The 21,936-nt window shown below is 37.9% G+C and overlaps 1 protein-coding gene across 2 annotated transcripts in view; it reads left to right on the forward strand.

The window, feature by feature from the left end:
* MYOM1 (myomesin 1) overlaps positions 1-21,936 on the forward strand; it is a 142,182-nt gene that overhangs the window by 106,966 nt on the left and 13,280 nt on the right. For both annotated transcript variants that reach the window (XM_045849931.1, XM_045849932.1), the window contains 11 exons: positions 9,014-9,170; positions 10,735-10,841; positions 10,964-11,008; positions 13,683-13,819; positions 15,894-16,038; positions 16,787-16,846; positions 17,137-17,204; positions 18,552-18,665; positions 19,364-19,451; positions 20,464-20,502; positions 20,593-20,698. In XM_045849931.1, coding sequence (XP_045705887.1) covers positions 9,014-9,170; positions 10,735-10,841; positions 10,964-11,008; positions 13,683-13,819; positions 15,894-16,038; positions 16,787-16,846; positions 17,137-17,204; positions 18,552-18,665; positions 19,364-19,451; positions 20,464-20,502; positions 20,593-20,698 — 1,066 coding nt within the window. The remainder of the gene's footprint in view (positions 1-9,013; positions 9,171-10,734; positions 10,842-10,963; positions 11,009-13,682; positions 13,820-15,893; positions 16,039-16,786; positions 16,847-17,136; positions 17,205-18,551; positions 18,666-19,363; positions 19,452-20,463; positions 20,503-20,592; positions 20,699-21,936) is intronic.

Here is a 21,936-nt window from a genome sequence, read left to right on the forward strand (position 1 = left end):
GCATCTCCCTGATAACTAGCGATATTGAGCATTGTTTCATGTGTCTTTGGATCTTCTGTATGTCCTCCTTGGAGAAGTGTCTCTTCAAGTCCTTTGCCCATTTTTTAATTGGGTTACTTGTCTTCTTAGAGTGGAGTCATGTAAGTTCTTTATATATTTTGGAGATTAAACCCTTGTCTGAGGTGTCATTGGCAAATATGTTTTCCCGTACAGTTGGTTCTCTTTTTATTTTGATACTGTTTTCTTTAGCTATGCAAAAGCTTTTAATTTTGATGAGGTCCCATTTGTTTATTCTTTCCTTTATGTCCCTTGCTCTAGGGGACAAGTGAGTAAAAAAGTTTCTGCATGAAATATCTGAGATTTTCCTACCTATGTTCTCTTCTAGGACTTTAACAGTGTCACGGTTTATATTTAAGTCTTTTATCCACCTTGAATTTATTTTTGTATATGGTGTAAGTTGGTACTCGAGTTTCATTTTTTGCACGTAGCTGTCCAGTTCTCCCAACACCATTTGTTGAAGAGGCTATTTTTACTCCATTTTATGTTGCTGTCTCCTTTGTCAAATATTAATTGACCGTAGAGACTTGGGTTTATTTCTGGGCTCTCTGTTCTGTTCCATTGGTCTATGTGCCTGTTTTTATGCCAGTACCAGGCTGTTTTGATTACAGTGGCCTTGTAGTATAGTTGAGTGTCAGGTATTGTGATCCCTCCTACTTTACTCTTCTTTCTCAAAGTTGCAGCAGCTATTCGGGGTCGTTTATGGTTCCATATAAATTTTTGAAGTGTTTGTTCTATGTCTGTGAAATAAGCTATTGTTACCTTAATAGGTATTGCATTGAATGTGTAAATTGCTTTGGATAGTATGGACATTTTGATGATATTAATTCTTCCAATCCATGAACATGGTATATGTTTCCATTTGTTTGTGTCTTCCTTGATTTCTTTCCTCAGTGTTATGTAGTTTTCTGAATATAGGTCTTTTACCTCTTTGGTTAGGTTTATTCCTAGGTATTTTATTTTTCTTTTTGCTATTTCAAATGGGAATTTTCCTTGATCTCTGCTTCTGCTGTTTCATTGTTGGTGTACAGAAATGCCTTTGATTTCTGGATATTGACTTTGTATCCCGCTGTTTTGCCAAATTCATTTATTAGGTCAAGCAGTTTTTTGGTAGAGTCAATAGGATTTTCCATGTACACTATCATGTCATCTGCAAACAGTGACAGTTTTGTTTCCTCCTTTCTGATTTGGATGCCTTTTATGTCTTTTTTCTTGTCTGATTGCTGTGGCTAAAACTTCCAATCCTATATTGAATAGAAGTGGTGAAAGTGGAAAGCCTTGTCTTGTTCCTGATCTTAGTGGAAAAGATTTTAATTTTTGCCCATTGAGTATGATGTTGGCTGTAGGTCTCTCATATATGGCCTTTATTATGTTGAGGAATGCTCCCTCTATTCCCACTTTGCTGAGTGTTTTTATCATAAATGGGTGCTGTACCTTATCAAATGCTTTTTCTGCATCTATTAATATGATCATGTGGTTTTTGTCTTTGCTTTTGTTTATGTGATGTATTACATTTACTGATTTGCGAATATTGTACCATCCTTGCATCCCTGGAATGAACCCCACTTGGTCATGGTGTATGATCTTTTTAATGTACTGTTGGATGCGGTTTGCCAGTTCTTGAGGATTTTAGCGTCAATGTTCATCAGTGATATTGGCCTGAAGTTTTCTTTCTTTGTTGTGTCTTTATCTGGTTTTGGAATTAGGATGATGTTGGCCTCATAAAAAGAGTTTGGGAGACTCCCATCTTTTTGGAGTTTTTGGAATAGTCTGTGAAGGATAGGGGTTAGCTCTTCCTTAAATGCTTTGTAGAATTCTCCTGTGAAACCATCTGGTCCAGGGCTTTTGTGTGTTGGGAGTTTTTTGACTACTTCTTCCATTTCTTTTGCTGTTATTGGTTTGTTCAAGCTTTCTGCTTCTTTTTCATTGAGTTTTGGAAGATTATATTTTTCTAGAAATTTGTCTATTTCATCTAGGTTTTCAAATCTCTTGGCATACAGTTTTTTTGCAGTAATTTCTTACAATCCTTTGTATTTCTGTGGTATCTGTTGTAATCTCTCCTCTTTCATTTCTGATTATGTTTATTTGGGTCTTCTCTCTTTTTTTTCTTGATGAGTGTGCTTAAAGGCTTGTCGATTTTGTTTACCTTTTCAAAGAGCCAGCTCTTGGATTCACTGATTCTTGGAATTGTGCTTTTAGTCTCTATGTCATTTAATTCTGCTCTGATCTTGGTTATGTCCTTCCTTCTGCTTGCTCTAGGCTGTCTTTGTTGTTGTTCCTCGTGTTCTTGTAGACGTAGGGTTAGGTTGTTTGTTTGGAATGTTTCTAACCTTTTTAGGTGGGCCTGTATTGCTATGAATTTCCCTCTCAGGACTGCCTTGGCTGTGTCCCATAAGTTTTGGGTTGTTGTGAGTTCGTTTTCATTTGTTTCCAGAAACCTTTTGATTTCTTCCCTAATATCATTCTTGACCCATTCATTGTTTAATAGCATGCTATTTAATCTCCATGATTTTAAGTGTTTTGGGTTTTTTTCCTTGGGGTTGGTTTCTAGCTTCAGTCCCTTGTGGTCTGAGAAAATGCTTGGTATGATTTCAGTTTTCTTGAAATTCTTGAGGCTTGTTTTGTGTCCTATCATGTGGTCTATCTTTGAGAATGTCCTGTGTACATTTGAAAAGAATGTATATTTAGCTTCTTTTGGATGGAGGGCTCTGTATATATCAGTAAAGCTCATTTCATCAAGGGTATTGTTCAATGCCACAATATCTTTGTTGATATTTTGTTTAGAAGATCTGTCCATTTTTGATAGTGGGGTGTTAAAATCTCCCACTATAATTGTGTTGCTGTCCATATCTTTCCTGAAGTCCTCTAAGATTTTCTTTATTTATTTGGGTGCTCCTATGTTGGGTGCATATATATTTACAATATTTATGTCTTCTTGATGGATTCTTCCCTTGAGTATTATGAAGTGACCTTCTGGGTCTCTCTTTATGGACCTTTTTTGGAAGTCTATTTTGTCTGGTATGAGTATTGCTACCCCGGTTTTTTTTTTCCTGTCCATTCGCTTGGAAGATTTGTTTCCAGCCCTTCACTTTCAGCCTGTGTAGGTCTTTTATCCTGAGGTGGGTCTCTTGTAGACAGCAGATCTGTGGGTCATTTTTTCTTATCCAATCAACTATTCTATGTCTTTTGATTGGAGCATTTAATCCATTTACGTTTAAGGTTATTATTGATAGGTACTTATTCATTTTCTTTTATGTACGTGCATTCCTCTCTCTCTCTCTCTCTCTTTTTCTTCCCTTCCTTAAAACAGTCCCTTTTGGATCTCTTGCAGAGCTGGCTGGTTTGGTCGAGGTGTATTCTTTTAGACTTCTTTTGTCTGAAAAGCTTCTTATTTGGCCTTCTATCTTGATTGAGAGCCTTGCTGGGTAAAGTAGCCTTGGTTGCAGACCTCTGGTTCTCATTACCTGGAGTATTTCTTGCCATTCTCTTCTGGCTTGAAGTGTTTCCATTGAGAAGTCAGCTGTGAGCCTTATTGGGGCTCCCTTGTATGTTACTTCCTGTTTCTCCCTTGTTGCCTTTAATATTCTCTCTTTGTCTTGAAATTTTGCCATTTTAATTATGATGTGTCTTGAGGTGGGCCTCTTTGGGTTCCTCTTGATTGGGACTCACTGTGTTTCCTGGATTTGTGTGACTTTTTCTCTCATCAAATTAAGGAAGTTCTCCTTCATTACTTTTTCAACTAGGTTTTCTATCCCTTGCTCTTCTTCTCCTTCTGGTATCCCTATTATATGGATATTATTACATTTCATATTGTCTTGCATTTCTCTTAATCCCTCTTCATTCTTTCTGAGCCTCTTTTCCTTTTCTTGCTCTTTCTGGATGTTGTTTTCTACTTTGTCCTCCAGCTCGCTAATCCGATCTTCTGCTTCATTGATTCTGCTTTTCATTCCTTCTACTGTGTTCTTCAGTTCAGAAATTGTATTCTTCATTTCCTCTTGGCCCTTGTTGAGAGTTTCTATTTCCTTTTTCATGTTTATATAGTTTGCAGTGAGGTTGATGTAGTTTCCCTCTAATTTCTGATAGCTCATTGTGAGTTCATTGAACTTCCTGGTAATCATTATTTTGAACTCACTATCAGATAGTTGAGTTGCCTCTATTTCATTTAGCATTTTTCCTGAGACTTCCTTATTTCCCTTCAATTGGGGTTGTTTCTTTGTTTTCTCATTGTTCATGGGTTTCTTCTTTTTTCTTCTTGTTTCTTAAATTGAACTGTTCTGATTCCCTGAAATTATGGTGTGAACTTCTGAGGCAGAATACTTGTGAGATTCAGTGGTGCAATCTCCTTTGTGTATCCTGGTGTTCACAGCTTCCCCCTACTCTTTTTTTGTGATCAGTTGGAGGAGTAAAGTGAAATGGTTTCAGACAGCAATACAGTCTACTATGATATTTACATTAGCAGCCAGTAGAGAAGAGTTGGGTTATCCTTTTGCTCCTTATAGTGTTAACCGTGATCCTCCACCTCACTATCCACATTTAGAAAGGATGGAAAGAGGGTAAGACTCTTATTGGGGACGAGAAGATTGTTAGTTGTATCTAGAAAGCTGTGAGGCTGTGGGAGGTCAGATTCTAAGGTATCTGGATTAAAGATTAGTAAATAGGAGTAGTGTGTAAAAGAATAGAGACAACCTCCACAATAGTATATAGTTCAGAAAATTGCAAGGTGGGCTGAGATCAGGTAGGGGTATTGAGTAGTATTTACAATTGTATGAACTAGGTCTTATTAACAGTAATAGTAAAGTGACAGTCTTGTGGCAGAATTGATGAGATCTAGATAACAAGAATAAAGAGTATAGAACCTTGAGAGGTGTATTAATGGAACACAGATGAAGAATAGTAAATTATCAACACATTGTGACGGAGATACCAGGGGGAACCTATCAAATGACAGTATAACCAACCAAGCAAAGAAGATTATACAGAAAGAAAAATAATACCAAAATACTATTAAAATAAAAAATGTCAGAAAAGTGAGAAAAAGATAATACAAATTTACAGTAACTTGCAAGATTGAAAAAAAGAAAGGAAAGAAAAGCAGAAGATGGAGTGCAGGAGAGATAAATTTGGAGTGGAAAGAATAATATTAGGATGAATGGAAGAGAAACATAAGGGATTGCAAGGTATAAAAATAATAAGAATTGAAAAATAAAATGTCACATAAAACATAAGATAAAATCAATCAACCAACAACAGCCACAAAAACAAAACAAACCCAAACAAAACAAAACAAAATAAGAAAAACCTCTTGTTGGTTTCTAACTGGCCAGACCAGTTTTTCTGATCTTGCTGGCTTCAGCTGGCTGAGGGACCTTTGAAATGCTTTTCTCTCTTCCCAGCCAGATCTCAGCAAGTCTCTCAGGTACCCTGGGTGCTCCCAAGCACACTCGCTCTCTAGAGCTCACTGCTGCGTTCTTCTGGACTCCAGGGTCCTGCAGGGTTTCAGCTCTATGATCTCAGAAGGCACCCGAGACGTTTTGGGATTCACTGTGCCCTCCCTGGGAATTGTAATAGTGTGCGCCCCTCCACCAAACTTTTGAGATTCGGGCTCTAGGATCGCCCTAAGCGCCACACCGTGACTCTTCCAAGTTCACAGCGAGCACAAGACAGGCTTCCTGATGGAGTGTGCAACCCCCCTGGGTTCACAGCTCGCGTGAGTCAGGCCTCCCGATGGGGCAAGCAGAGTCCTTCCCAGCTCTTTGTTTTCCACCGATCCGCACCCCAACCGGGCCAGGGGTGTTGGCGCCTTTCCCGACCAGGGGCGGTCGTGTTGGCTGGGGGCCCTCACTTCTCCCAGGTCTCTGGGTGGTTGTTCATATTCCCTGGGCGATTTTTTCCCAGACCAACTGGCCAATCTGTTCCTTCAAGCAACACGTTCTCCCCTGGAGTTCCTCAACCCCTGTATTCGGTGGAGGGAGCAGCGACTCCCCTCTCCCCGGAGCCCTGAGGCAGACCCTGGAGCACGGGGCCTGGGGACTGCACACCCCCGGACCCCGGGCTGATCCCTGGGTCCCTTTTGTCCCGAAGCAGTCTCCCTACCGTCTGGTTTTCCAGTGATCGCAATAATCCCCGATGTCCTGCTTTCAAAAGTGATTCGGTAACCCAGTCCACTTGCTCTGCCTCTCCACCGATCCACGAGTTTCCCTCCTCTTCACAGAAACCGAGAAAAATGCTGCCTAGAGCAAAGCCGCCATCTTCCTTCAGAGAGCCAGCACTCTTCTTAGGGTCCGGTTTTTCCATTCCGCCACAATCCTTGGTCCCCTATTTTCACATATGCTGAAGTATGTTGGTTGTTTGCTTCTCTACTCCATAGATTGGTCAGGATTTTCTCCCCTGAGCAGAGGGAAGCCAAATCTGCTCCTTCTGACTCCAACGCCATCTTAGCCCCCACCCCTTTTGGTTTTCTTATTTTTTATCTATCCTTTACTGATGATGAGTTGCATTTGGGTGTTTTTAAAGCAAATTCATCAATTAGTTTCTGATAAAGACCAATCAATTTTCCTTCCCAATGCTGCCCTTTCCCCCTTATTTATAAGATCAACCCAGTCCCATAATTGAGCTGTCAGTCATATCAACCAATTTTTGTTTATACCTGCCCAAACAATGCTTTCCATGATGTTGACTCTGCCTAAGTAACGTGACATGTTTATTTAATCCCCTGATACAGAGAAGGTAGACTTCCAGCAAGATGAAGGCATAGGTAGATACCCTTTGCCTCCTCACACAACAAAAGAAGGACAACAACAAATTTTAAACCAAATAATAACCAGAACTGCCATAAAATTGAACTGTATGGAAGTCTGACAACCAAGGAGTTAAAGAAGACACATTCATCCAGATTGGTAGGAGGGGTGGAGATGGGCAGCTAGAGCTGAGAGGACTCGTGGCAAGATGGCAGTTGGCAGACTGGGAAGTCCCACATTTGTGTGAGGATAAATCAAGAGCAACAACTATGGAGCGAGACAGACTAAGCAACCTATGATCCCAGCATGGGAAAATAAAGCCTCAAAATCTCTGACTATATAATTCTGTGGGGGATGCAGCAGTAGGAGAAACTCCCAGCCTCAACAGGAGAGTTCATTGCAGAGACCCACAGGGTCTTAAATCATACACAAACCCATTTATTTGGGAATCAGCACCAGAAGGGTCCAATTTGCTTGTGGGTAGCAGTGTAAGTAACTGAAAGTTGACAGAGAGCTGAGTAAGCAACATTAATCCCTCTCAGATCCCTCTTCCACATACCGTGCCACAACGCAGTGAAACAGGTTGCCTGCTCTGGCAAACACCTAAGGCTTCGCCCCTTACAACATAACAGGCTGGCCAAGACAAAAAAAAAATATATGGCCCAAATGAAAGAACAGATCAAAGCTCCAAAAATAGAACTAAGTGAGGAAGACATAGTCAACCTACCATATGCAGAGTTCAGAACACTGGTAATCAGGATGCTCACAGAAATGGTTGAGTGTGGTTGAGAATACCTTTGGTCACAAAACAGAAGAAAAAGTGAAGGCTATGCAAAGTTAAATAAAGAAAAATATACAGGGAACCAACAGTGACGGGAAGGAAACCAGGACTCAATCAACGGTTTGGAGCTGAAGGAAGAAATGTACATTCAACCAGAACAGAATGAAGAAATAAGAATTCTCCCACCCAGGGTACATGCCTGGGTTGCAGGCCATGACCCCGAGCAACCGCACATTGATGTTTCTCTCTCTCTCTCTCTCTCCCTCCCCTCCCTCTCTAAAAAAAATAAATAAATAAATAAGAATTCAAAAAATGAGGAGAGGCTTAGCAACATCCAGGACAACTTTAACATCCAGGACACCCCAAATCATAGGGGTGCCACAGGAGAAGAGGAAGAGCAAGAAATTGAAAATTTATTTGAAAAACATAATGAAGGAGAACCTCTCCAGTCTGGCAAAGGAAATAGACTTCTAGGAAGTCCAATCCTAAAGAAGTTGGACCGAAGGAAGTACATACCAAGGCATATCATAATTACATTACCCAAGATTAAAGAGAAGGAGAAAATCTTAGAAGCAGCAAGAGAAAAGGAGATAGTTACCTACAAAGGAGTATCCATAAGGTTATCAGCTGATTTCTCAAAAGAAACCTTACAGGAAGAAGAGGCTGGAAAGAAGTATTCTAAGTCATAAAAGGCAAGGACCTACATCCAAGATTACTCTATCCAGGAAAGCTATCTTTTAGAATGTAAGGGCAGAGAAAGTGCTTCCCAAATAAGGTGAAGTTAAAGCACTTCTTCATCACCAAGCCCTTATTATATGAAATGTAAGAGGGACCTCTCTAAGAAAAAGAAGAATATCAAAGATATGAACAGTAAAATGACAATAAACTCAAAGCTATCAACAACTGAACCTAAAAATACAAAAACAAAAACAGAAACAAATGAAGCAAACAACTAAAATAGCAACAGAATCACAGAAATGGAGATCACATGGAGGGTTATCAGTGGCAGGATGGAGACAATGGGGGAAAGGTACAGTAAATAAGAAGCATAATTGCTAGGTACAAAATAGATAGGGGGAGGTTAACAATAGTATAGGAAATGGAGAAGTCAAAAACGTTATATGCATGACCCATGGACATGAACTAAGATGGGGAAATGCTGGTGGGAGAGGGGTGCAGGGCAGAGAGGAATTAAGGGGAGAAAAAAATGGGACAACTATAATAACATCATCAATAAAATATATTTTTTAAAAATCCCCTGCTATAGTATAAAATTTGAATTATAAAGCAGATTGTCAGTCACAGCAAGCAGCTGGGGCTTTTCTCCTGTACAAGCTCAGAGCCCTGCTTTAAGGCTAAAGTACAGGATCTCAATGAATTCTTACTTGCTTGGTTTTTACCAGAAAATATCAATGCCTCTTTTTCCTTCTTCTTCTAGGAACCAAAGAAGTTGTTGTAAGTGTGGATGATGATGGAGTCATTTCCTTGAATTTCGAATGTGATCAGATGACTGCAAATTCTGAGTTCATCTGGTCCAAGGATTATGTATCCACTGAGGATTCTCCACGTTTAGAAGTTGAAAGCAAAGGCAACAAGTATGGACTGTTTCAGTCATAATCATGGGTTTCCTTTTCATGATAGGAAGATGAAGTAAGCTCTTTGCTTTCCATTGCAAATACTTGGTATAAGGGGATGAATCACAAATATTTTTTATCTGGTAATGTAAAGAGTAATAACCAGTATGAACCTTAAAAAAATAACAATTCTTATAAAGTTCTTTTCACATTTTTCCATTTAAAGTGCTCTCATTTATGTTGTTAGAAGAGCTTTGATTGACATAAAAGTAAATTTTAAAAATGATTCTTATTATTCTACAAAATTTTGAAATCTTAAAGTAATTGTGAGTATATTTCAGGGGAGGGAACAAGGAAGAACTTGCTATTTAATTATTTGAGTTATGGTAAATTCAATGGATTAGGTAAAATCCGCTCTGCTTTTTTCACCACCAGTAATGAGGGCCCTAAAAATCACTGAAAAGAGCCCTGTATGGGAAGCACAGGATAGATGAGCCCTAGTTCCAGCTCTACCAGGAGCTGGCTGTGTGACCTGGGGCAGTTTTTAACTTCCACAGACCTTGGATTACTTTTTCTGTAGAATGGGAGAGAGTGAAGGGGGTTAATTTTATCATCTAATGCTTTTAACCCCAAGATTCTGTTTTTTTTTTACTTTGCCTTATTTATCAAGGTTTATATCTTTACAGTATCAATCCTACTGGATTGTATTTGATAAAGCAAAATACTCCTAAGTATTATTTCTATTACAGAGCAGCCCAGTATATGTCAAAAATAAAGAAAATAAATAGTAATTTTTGTTAAGAAATGTCAAAGAAATACAGAATAGAATTAAAGGACATTTTACTGTTGTTATGCTAGAAAGTCCTTGAAGTAAAACATACATAGCCAAAGAAGAGACAATGAAACTGTAGATTTTTCTTTCACTTTGTGCACTTGAGTAACATTTAAATGTTTGGCTGATCTTAGACACTGACTAGCAATATGACTCACCAAAGTTAGGAAACATGAACTAGACCATGGACCGATTTGTTTATGCATTCCACAAATATTTATTTAGCACATATTATGTTACCAAGAAGGCACTGATGGATGCTGGAGGACACAACAGTAAACAAAACAGATCTTCTCCCTAAAGGCACACAGTAGAGGCATAGAGATAATGAAATAGGCAATACCAATGCAGTGTGATAACCTCAATAAAGGGAAGTGCAGGGGATGACCTAAGAGAGGCACTAGAGTTACCAAGAGCAGGCTCTGCCCTGTGGAGGAAAAATGGTCAGGGTCCCTAGCAAGGGCTGGTTAGTTAAACTATCTTTATTTGGCATGTGTATTGGTATGCAACATAGCTTGGGGATGGGAAATTTGTACCAGTTCCATGCTCCCATTACCATGACCCCTTAGAAGGATGTCAGGAAAGACTTCCCTGAAGCAGCAAGAAGGAGTAGGCTTTAGGTCGATAAGGGGCATAGGAGCAAGTGCTGCAAATGAAGGGAGCAGCATGTGCAAGTGCCTAAAGGCAATGCAGGACACAGGTCCCCAGGTGCCACATGGCCTCATTTCTTACAAAAAATATTATGTTCTTAAGGACAAAGCTAACCTTCAAAGACCTGGGGATGGAAGATTTGGGCATTTACTCCTGTGATGTAACAGATACTGATGGAATAGCATCAAGCTACTTGATAGATGAGGAAGGTAAGTTTAAATGAATTCATTGACTAGTCTAATGCTGCTTAGTGTTCTCAATGATGCTCTAGGATCAAGTGACTGTTGTTTTGGTAATTTAAGATTTGATTGTTCTCTTTTTCTCCCTACAGAGGTGAAACGTTTACTTGCTCTTAGCCAAGAACACAAGTTCCCAAGTAAGTGTCCACAATACTTTAAGAGTGCAGCCATTCTACTAGGTGACAACTTCTGGAACAGGGCAGATGACATCGGATGCTCTTGAGGACATATGAGGGAACATACATTGGTAGCTACAGATGCACTTTCTAAAAGTGCTGCTTTTATCTTTGTCATTGTTTTCAAGAGATACAAAGAAGACTAACACAGGAACTATATTTCATGTTCTATTTCATAGAGAAGTGGCAGGTTACATAGGCATAACAGCTCTGTACTCAAGTTCTCCTTTTGCCTACATATTTTGGAATCACACACATAATATTTATTTTCTGGAAGCATATATATTTTCTGGATGCATTAATTTCTAATCTCTTCCTAAGCAATTTAATATTTGCACTAAATAGAAGAATCATACTTCTAAATAAAGACATTACTTACCATTTTAAACTTCTAAAAAATAAGGTAATGATGCCTTGGTCAGAAAAAAATTTTTTCTAAACTATCTGCAAACCCTTAATAAAGCATTTTCCACATAAAATATTAAATTTCACAGTTGATACCTACTAGAAGAGAAAGAAGTCTGAAATGGCAACTCGGAAAGTTCCACTGGCCAGATAAGATCTCTTGTCATTGGCACCTTTTAACCAAAGTAGTGACTTATCCAGAAAGTTACACTCTAGAGTTTGAGAAAACAAATAGAAAGGTATAGCATATCCTCATTCTTTTAAATCAGGAAATTTTTTTCACTCATTAATCCCTAAACTATAACTCCTTCACTAATACAGGAGTTTCAGGAACACAGGAAACTATACCCTGACCCCAGACTATAGGCAAAACTTAGTATGTTTGTATATGTGCATTTTCTAGGGAGTCTGTAGCTTTCCTGAAATTCTCAAATGAGACTGCAATTAAAAATAAACACTGCTCTAGAACCGATTTCTTGACCTCTCTTTGCTTCTCAAGGAATGATTGATTGTGACACTTAGTGTTGATGACTATTGGCCTCAGCTGTAATGTTCTCAAAAACAACTTTGTTCAGCAAAGCAGCACAGGGGAGTGCAAATGTAGGATGCAGACTTCCTGAATTCCAGGATAGAACCATTTCTCCCCTGTATGCTTGTTCACCATAAAACTGGAAAAGTGATACCATGAATCACTTAACAGTTAAACATTTTTAAAAATTATATGGAAGATAGAGATTTGGTCTGAGTCTCCTTTTAGCTCTGCATTGGAGCAACTGTATAACTGAGTTTTACAGTGAATATGGAATAGTGCAAATGAAAGGCATCCCTAAATGCTTAACGAGGGTAATTTTAGGATAAATACAAAGAAACATCAAGGTACATTTGGTACAAGTTTAGGGAGCATATAATTTAAAATGTAGCAACACTACATAAAATTTTGAGATAGGTTTAACACAGCAAGCAAAGTGATGATTCCCCCTAAAGGAAGTAGAAGGAGAACTAAACTTTGAGGAACAACCATGCTTCTCCACAAAGTGCATCCAGAGCCACCTCTGATACAGAACAATTGGTTAAAGGAAGCTTCATAGAGAACATTTTCACATTACAAGAAACTTAGAAAGAGGTTTTGAGAAGTGTCAGTCAACTTTTAAATTTCACTCAGACTCAAATGGCTTAAGTGATACAGGTGTAAATCACACTACATGGTCACTTCACTTTCTTTGTGAAGCAATCCATGTGATATTTTAATATAGCTTCTTAATAGTGACTTGCTTATTTACCTCTGAAAAATTTTGCTTGGTCTGAGAACTTCAATGAATTGGTACACCATGGGGATAGATAGGGCTTAATTGACAAACTAGTTCATTTTATATATATAATCAAAATTAATTATTTTTTGAAAATTTTTATTGATTTTATATAGAGAGAGGAAGGTGAGAAGAGAGAGAGAAAAACATCAATTTGTTGTTCCACTTATTGATGCATTTATTGGTTGCTTCTTGTACATGCCCTGACCAGGATCAAACCCACAACCTTGGCATATTGAGACAACTCTCTAACCAACAGAGCTACCCAGCCAGAACCAAATTTATTTTTTTAAGATCCATTTTTAAAGAGCGTTTTAAAGAACCTCCAAAGGGAGTTAAATTGTTGAAATAAATCAAATATAGTTCTTTTCCAAATATTTTGAAGTAACCAAGATCATAGAATGATGAAACTGGAAAATATCTAGGTTAATTAAGATGTTCACTTCAATCTCATTCATTTATAAATGAATCAAATGCGGCCCAGATATGCAAAGGGACCTGCCTAATATCACACAGTTTGTTAGTAGCTGATGTTGGACTAGGCCCCAGCTCTCCTGAGGCCAGCCCAAGACTCTTTTCATCACACTTTGGTGTAGTTCCTAAATAAACCTAACCAACGCCACAGTAGAGAGTCACAAAGGTTAGCTGAAGAACCCCAGGATTTAAATTCATCCTCCTCATTTTTACAGTTGAGACATCCGTGACTCAGGGAAGGCCAGCAACTTGCACGGAGTGACAGACTTAGAACCCAGTCTTCCATCCCTCAATGTGGTGCTTGCCCTATAACACTCTCACACTGCCTCCACACATTCCAAGAGGCAAGGTGCTCCACTGCAATTTCCACTGAGTGTTTTTTCACCGTTGGAAGAATCTGTATCAATACAGCTGGTTACCAATATAATTTTTATTTTTATTTTTCATAGCTGTCCCAGCTAAATCAGAGTTGGCTGTTGAAATTTTGGAGAAAGGCCAGGTCCGGTTTTGGATGCAGGCTGAGAAGCTGTCCAGCAATGCCAAAGTCAACTTCATATTTAATGATAAGGAAGTTTTTGAAGGGCCGGTAGGTTTTACACATTTATATTTCTAAACACAGTATTATAGAATGTGCTGGGGAAGCCTGTTAGACTTCAGGTAAATCATTATGAAAGTCCCTGGGTACAGGGTGGGGAGTTTAAATTTCACATGCAAAAAATGTAGAGGAAAGCAAATTTATTGTATCATACTGTTCAAACTGGGGCACTTTTGAGAATGAAAGAGTATACCACTAATTTTTCCAGGACAAGAGTCATAAACCAAAACTGTCCCAGGTAAATTAAGAACTATAATCACCTATGAAAACAGCTGCTCTTGAGAAGGCAGAGGAGCCCAGATTTTGACTTGAACTCATGTACATCAGAACCCCAGCAGGGACGTGATTCTTCATATGGAGGAAATGGCCTGTATTGTTCTGATCGCTCAGAAAAAAAAATGCAGTAAAAGTAGCCTTATTTCTTTTCTGTTTAAAAATGCAATGCATCCGTATTTAAAAACATTAAAGACTCATACAAATCACAGATTTTCACAACTTTTTGAGGTATATATTAATATATACTTTTTGGTCTTTTTCTACTCTTGCATGGATGCATGTCTTTTTGTGTCTTTTTTACATAGATGATTATATATATCTTTGTATATATCTTCCTTGCTTTTAACATAAACAGTTTCCATAGAAAGAGTTACAATATCTAGGCTCTATTTGCCGTTCCCAGACATCAGTAGAGCCAGGATCAATCCAGCGCCTGGTGGGACTAAAGAACTTGAGTTTAGGGGTCCTGGCTCCCACCTGTGTTATCATAAATGGAAGACTTAAAAGATGGGGGAGAGGTGTGGTTTGTGGCCACTATTAACAACCTGTTCTCCTTTGATCAAGATATGTTTTGGGGACATCGAGGATTCATTAGTGAGGGGAAGAATGAGTAACATAACAAGTAGGCTACGCAGTATATTTTTTTTCAACCCATGTAGCAATTGTGTGTAGATCTGGAACAAGTCACACATGGGTCCACTGCGGCCCCTCTCCTCCCTGTTTTCAACATGTTCTCATAGACTGCTGTGATTGCCACCTGGCCAGTGGAGATGAAGGAAAAACTTTGTTGGCATCACTTGGCTGCCACCACCATTGAGGAATCTCATACACGTGTGTGTAGCATCACTCCCATTCGTGTGTACACACACTTGCATGTTTCTGTGCACACACACACAGTTAATTGTCATTGCAGTTGGTTCTAATCATAGCATTTTATTGGGTGGAAAATACAGTCTAAGGTCAGGTTTTCTAAAAGGAGATTTTGATATAGAGTCTCTCCTTTAAGTGATTTATGGGGAAGTACTCTCAGGAGTAGGGAATATGGGAAACAAGGAAGGTAGGAGAAAGCTAAGCAAAAATGTGGTCTCAGTTGGACACTGGCTTCCTTCTGAGGAAGCTCCAGAACCTGGATGGCACCACAGAGTGAATCCCAGATCTGAGTTTTCATTCTGTGACACTTTATAGGAAAACTTCATTAATTCAAATTCATTATGGAACTTGTGCTGGTAAGTCCAAGGACTGAGATTTATCTTTACACTGAAAACAAACAATGCCCAAGCAACATGATACAATAAATATAGTCTAATGGGGTGATTTCAGCTCATTAGGAGCAAATGGGTTTTAAATGCTTTGGAAGCATTTTTTTCAAATATTAATTCAGTAGATATTTATTAATTACCTGCTAGATGCTAGAGATATAGCAATAATGAGACAAATACTTTCCTCATGCTGCCTTATAGTTTCGCATTATTCTGTTAATTAAAACTAACGTAATCTGGAATGTAAGTGGGAACCTAAAAACTACTTTTGATAACATTTTGTGACTTGGGATAACAAAACTTAATTTATATTTAAAATAGTCTTTTTAGTAATCATTTCTGGTCAAGGCCATATATTCCAAAACATTTTCATTTTTCTGGCTACTAGATTTTAAAAACTTGCTCATCTAAAAAATGTTACAATAAATTTTATTAAAATTATGATTCTTTAGAGTCTGTATTTATTTTATCAGGCTTATTATCACCCCATCTACCTCATTGATTTCTCTTTTTCCCTTTTCACGTTGAAGAAATATAAGATGCATATTGACCGAAATACTGGTATAATTGAAATGTTCATGGAAAAGCTACTAGACGAAGATGAGGGAACATACACTTTCCAGCTTCAAGATGGAAGAGCAACTGGCCATTCTACTCTGGTTCTCATTGGAGATGGTAAGAATTCCATGGAACATTAGCTGGAAGCCTTTGCTGCTCCCGTTAATGCAAGCATCCCATGGCACAGTGCAGTCCTGTGAAAGGCAGAGGGAAGTGTTCTGTTTGGATTCCCATGTTTGAAATACAATTCTCAGTTAATACTTTCCATAGTATTTCATTACATAGTAGTGAAAGTTAATTTAAAATGATACCAAATTTATCCTTAGTCTACAGGCAGGACTACATATAAATTATCTCACATTAAACAAACATTTATTACTAAAATTCTCCAGTGAAGGAGACTGCAATACAACCAAGACTGTATATGTGTCTCAGAAGCAAACCGATACTATCTTATAATGTGTACTTACTTTAAATTACTTAAATTAAGAAGAACATATGCAAAAAAATAGAGCATGCCAAATTAATTAATCGTACATCACAACTAGACTGTATATCAGCTGCCATAAACCATTGTGGAAATAACCAAGATTTCAAATATGGCATTTAACAAAGCAATGGAAAGGCTGGTCAGATCTCTGCATTTATAATATCCTGTACTATTTCACTGTCTTCTACTTCATGACCTTGAACAAATTATTTAACCTTCCAAAGTCTATTCCTTCAGCTATCAAGACTAAAAACAAATAAAGTGGTCATGATGAATGAGTGTTATAATAATGAGTACAAATCACTTAACACAGTCACTGTCATGTACATTTACCACTCCAGTCAATTTCTTACTTTCTTGTTTTTCAATTTTTAGTTTATAAAAAGCTCCAGAAAGAAGCTGAATTCCAGCGGCAAGAATGGATCAGGAAACAAGGTAAAAACAATCAGTGAATAAACAAAAAAGCTTCAGTTTATTGAACAAAATATTCTAAGATTGTTTGTATAACAAATTAAAATGAATATTATTACTTATGTTAATAACTCTATAAATAAAACATAACTGAAAATATGTATTATTAAATAGACATCTATTTAAATATTTAAAAACTAAATCTTGAATTTTAAAAATTTCACTTTAAGTACAAATCACGTTGGAATTTAAGCATGAGTTTTGACTCTGCTTTCATGACTAATAAAGTGATTGCTGATATTAATATTTTACAGGCCCACATTTTGCTGAGTATTTGAGCTGGGAAGTGACTGGTGAATGTAATGTACTATTGAAATGCAAGGTAAGAAGTAGATGAATTTTTAACAGTTCATACAAGTGAAATAAGATAAAATAGAATGTGAGAAGATCAACTAACTCAAAAGAATATATGCACCCCTATGTTCACCGCAGTGTTATTCACAATAGCCAAGCTATGGAAGGAGCCCAAGTGTCTATCAGTAGATGAGTGGATAGAAAACCAGTGGTACATTTACACAATGGAATATTACTCAGCCATAAAAAGAAGGAAATCTTACCAAATGAACCTACAGGATATTATGCTAAGTGAAATAAGTCGGTCAGAAAAAGGCAAATACCATCTGACTTCACTTATATGTGATCCTAAAGAACAATACAAATGAACAAACAAAATGAAGACAAACTCATAAATACAGAGAATAGACTGATGGTTTTGCCAAAGGGAGAGGGGTTTAGAGACTGGGTGAAAAAGACAAAGGGACTGAGAAGTATAGACTGGTAGTTACACAATAGTCCTGGGAATGTAAAGTTCAGCCTAAGAAATACAGTCAATAATATTTTAATAATTATGTATGGTGCCAATGGGTACTGAAAATATCAGGGGAATGCTTTGTAAAGTATATGATTATCTGACCACTATACTGTACACTTGAAACTAATACAAAGTACTATTGAATGTAAACTATAATTGAACAAAAGTAAAAGTGATGCATCAATTAAAAAAAAATAAAGACCATACAAATCAAGAAAAAAGAAACAAAAACGAAAAAGAAAACAGTTGCTCAGACCCTACTGATTAACTGGACAAATATACACACAATTTCCCAAAGAGGAAATACGACTATAAAAAAAAGACCAAAAAATGTATAATCTCTTTAAAATATGTAAACATAATTCCTTCCACCTTTATATTCAAAACTTCATTTATCTTTTTAAAAATATTTAGGTATGTATTTCATGACTTAGTTTTTCTATTCTTTTGATAAAGCCATTTGCTTTATCATATGACAGACTATACTTTAATCTGATGGGATGTGCATTCCTATGGTTTTTGGATTTTTATTTTAAGTCTGTTTGTATGTCAGTGTGTATGATCCTATTCTTTCTTTTCTTGTCTACTAGATGATATTAAAGTTAATTTTTACTACTAGAAAAAGAGATGCTATTGGTTTAGGTTTATATATTTGTACCCACTTTATTCTAAACTCTATCATTTAAATTGTTTTGAATTAATTTCATTAGCATCTTCTGACTTTAAGTTTAGTGCTTGTTTTTCTGTCCAATGCCACATTAACAACTACTCACAAGAGTAGCATTCCCTTATCTTAAGAAGTATAATTATGGTTCTAGGTAGCAAATATACTTCTAAGTATAAATATAATTCTTCTAGGTGGCAAATATTAAGAAGGAGACCCATATTTTGTGGTACAAAGATGAAAGGGAGATATCGGTGGATGAAAAGCATGACTTTAAAGATGGTATATGTACCCTGCTTATAACAGAGGTAGGTGACTCTAAATGTGAAATGTAATATATTAGTTCTGTACCCTACTTCCTCCCAAAAAACAGAGACTAGGTTCTATCTTCTTTTGCCCTGGGCATTTGTAATACCTTACTTCTAACTGCTTCAAAGATCCCTGCCCTGACTTTAACTAAAAAGCAAGCTATAGGAACACAGAAGCTTCCCTCACCTTGTGATATGCATGGATTTGTCACATATTTAACCAATATTGGCTAGACACCACAACTCTGGCCTCTCAGAGACTTGTTTTCATGAATGGGTGAATGGCAGGGAGTTAAGTGGATCCTGCTTTGTTAACTCTTCAGCTTCATAGCTTGTTCCCTAAAAGTACAATCAGAGTAGTATTCATTTCAATATAGATTTTTATCTCCTTTTTTTTTTGTCTAAAAGAGCGCACCTTTCAAATGCATGTGATCATTAGTTTTTAATGTGGAGGCAGAGTAAAGGATAAGGACTTCAAGTTTCAAATCAATTATAGCCTTAGAGGGTGAAAAATCAGGATTGCTAGTTTAAGTATAATGGGTAGGTTTATCTGTGAAATGTTCATTGCTCAAATGGTTAGATGCTTGTTTGGAGTGTGTTTTTATGGCAGTTCTATAAATAACAGGGCTTTGAAAATGCAAACACCAAACTCTGAGGCTACAATAAGCTGCAATGTGGTTTATCTATCCCTCCCTTAGTTTTCCAAGAAAGATGCTGGGGTCTATGAAGTTGTCCTGAAAGACGACAGAGGAAAAGATAAGAGCAGACTGAAGCTTGTGGATGAAGGTCAGTCTGCTCGCTGCCGGGGTCTCTCGTGTGTGTCCTGGGCACAGGTTACCTGAGTTACGAGGGAGGCCGAGTTGATGATCCAAGTCACACTGATTGTTTGTCCACAGGTTTTAATGGAAATTGCAGCAAAGTGAACTGTTGTTACATTTTTTAAAAAAATACTTTACTTTTAGTCTTCTTAGAAATCAGAAGTGTAATTTTGATCCTCAGAGAATTGATAGTACACAGTCCAGCAGGGGTTTGTTTTCCATATAAATAATCATTTTTGTTTCAACCCTCTAAAAAATGCTACAGGATCAAAAACTATGATACAAGTTGCAAATTAATTTCCTCTTAAAAGGTGACAAGAAAGATTTATATAGGAATCTCTAAGCCTTTAGTTATTAGCACAGTGTAAAAGCAATTTCCACTTTTCAGAGACTACTAAGGACGAATATATCATCATAACAAAGGCTTTTTTTTACGACCCACACACTTCCCCCAGAACAAGATCTTTAACAGCATTGCTAACAGACAGCAGAAGTCTGACTTTGATTTTACCTTCCTCTTAGTTGAGATGGGACTAACTGTGTATGCTGGCAAAAAGCTTTACTAGGCTGCAAAATATGAAGCTAATAGATGGTTAATTCATTATGAATTGATGATACAGATAAGAAAACTTCCTCTAATGTGAACTAAGGCTTCCTGGAACTTAAGAAGAGAATCTTAAAGCCAAGAAACTTCCTGGAAATCTCATTGTGGCTCTTTGTCTACAATGCAAATACGATGAAACTTACAGAGAATTACAGGGGAAAATATCAAAATAAGAGCAAGGATCTGTTACAACTTGATAAAAATTGAGTGATTCACACCAAGAACACTTATGATCAATTGGTCAACAAAGTCTCCTTGTGCCCCATACCCTTCACCAGACATTATTTCTCAGAGCACAATGCTGACAAACAGTTGAGATTTGACCTTAAACTGAGCATTTCTATGCTAAACTTTTTCTATAAATCTTCATCCACAGCCTTTCAAGAACTGATGACTGAAATATGTAAAAAAATAGGTAAGTTAACATGTTCTCAGCATGACAGTGTTTCATTATTCTCCTGGATGGGCCTACAGGTGAATGAAATATGGTTTTTTCTTCTTCCAGCTTTGTCTGCCACAGACCTGAAAATCCAGAGTACGGCTGAAGGCATCCGGCTGTACTCTTTTGTAACTTACTATGTGGATGATCTGAAAGTGAACTGGTCCCACAAGTAAGTAAATAGACACTTAATTGGTGTGTAGAAAGTCTCCATTTGAGTGAGAAAAAAAGTGGGAACTCTCTGTACTCTCAGCTAAGGAGTCTACTTACTTCTCGGGTCGTTGATGAGTGTAGGACAGAAGCACCCAGGCCATTCATTCCCTTAGTGTGCGTGAGCACTTTCCTTTAACACACATAGGGTGAGGCCAGCAATGCCTAAGAGCATCTGTCTTGTGATCTAGGTAGTACCGTAATTCACAGACATCTCTATAATGTGACCTACACCTTTGGATGGTTCTGTTTGGGCTCTCATTGTTTTGCAGGCATCCAGGGCCAGATTCTGAGTCTCTCTTTCCACGCACAGCTTACCCATGCTATGATCTGGAACAAAACTGAAGCAGCATGCACCAAGAGACACCAAATCTCCCATTATGTGAATTAGTAGCCATTCCCCAAAGAAGCCTAATCCAGAGAAGTGTCCAAGTTTGTTATTCTTGTTGTTTATAGCAATTAGCATAGTTGGTCATTAGCATGTTTCTTGTCCACCCTTGGAAGGCTTTGGCAAACTCACAATCACTTTGGGAAAATGTATTTGAACTGAATTAAGCCTGAAGATCTGTTTTCATCTCAGGCTTCCTCTGTGGAGTTCTAGAGAGATTCTACTGAAGTCCAGCACTGGGATTTTAAGAGCCTGAATAGATTTCTAAGCCAAATGAGTTCTCCCATTTATGCTGTGGATGGTATCCTTAACCTCTGTGCTTCCTTGAAATTTCCTGAGCTTAAAGAAGCAGCAGCCTGATGCAGAAATCTGGTGGGGCACAGCCACTTTAGTCCACACTTAAGATGCAGCTGACACTCAATCCCAAAGTCCTGTGAGACCCACTGTGGCACCCCAGGAGGAGGCAGACAACATTGTTCATTTATATCCTCCTTTCAGTGGGTTTTTACAATATGCCTGGCACTGCTCCAAGCCATTTACATGTATGAATTCATTTAACATACACGGCTCTTTGGTGTGGGTACATCCTGTTTCAGTGAAGACAAAGTTTAGGCTGGGGGAGCTGACTTGCCTGAGATCACACAGCTGACTGGCGGGGAGGGCCGAGCCCAGGCAGCCTGGCTCCAGAGGCCTGTCATGGCACCAACCCTGTGTTCAATGAGCATTAAAAGTCTAGGTTAATATTTAACCAGAGCTGAGTTCCACAAAGAAATCATTTGTGTTTTCTTTAAAATGACTTACCTGTTATGTAG

Source organism: Phyllostomus hastatus, unplaced genomic scaffold (genome assembly GCF_019186645.2).
Source record: "Phyllostomus hastatus isolate PE091 unplaced genomic scaffold, TTU_PhHast_1.1 phas_contig_80, whole genome shotgun sequence".
In the NCBI taxonomy this organism is placed as follows: Eukaryota; Metazoa; Chordata; class Mammalia; order Chiroptera; family Phyllostomidae; genus Phyllostomus; species Phyllostomus hastatus.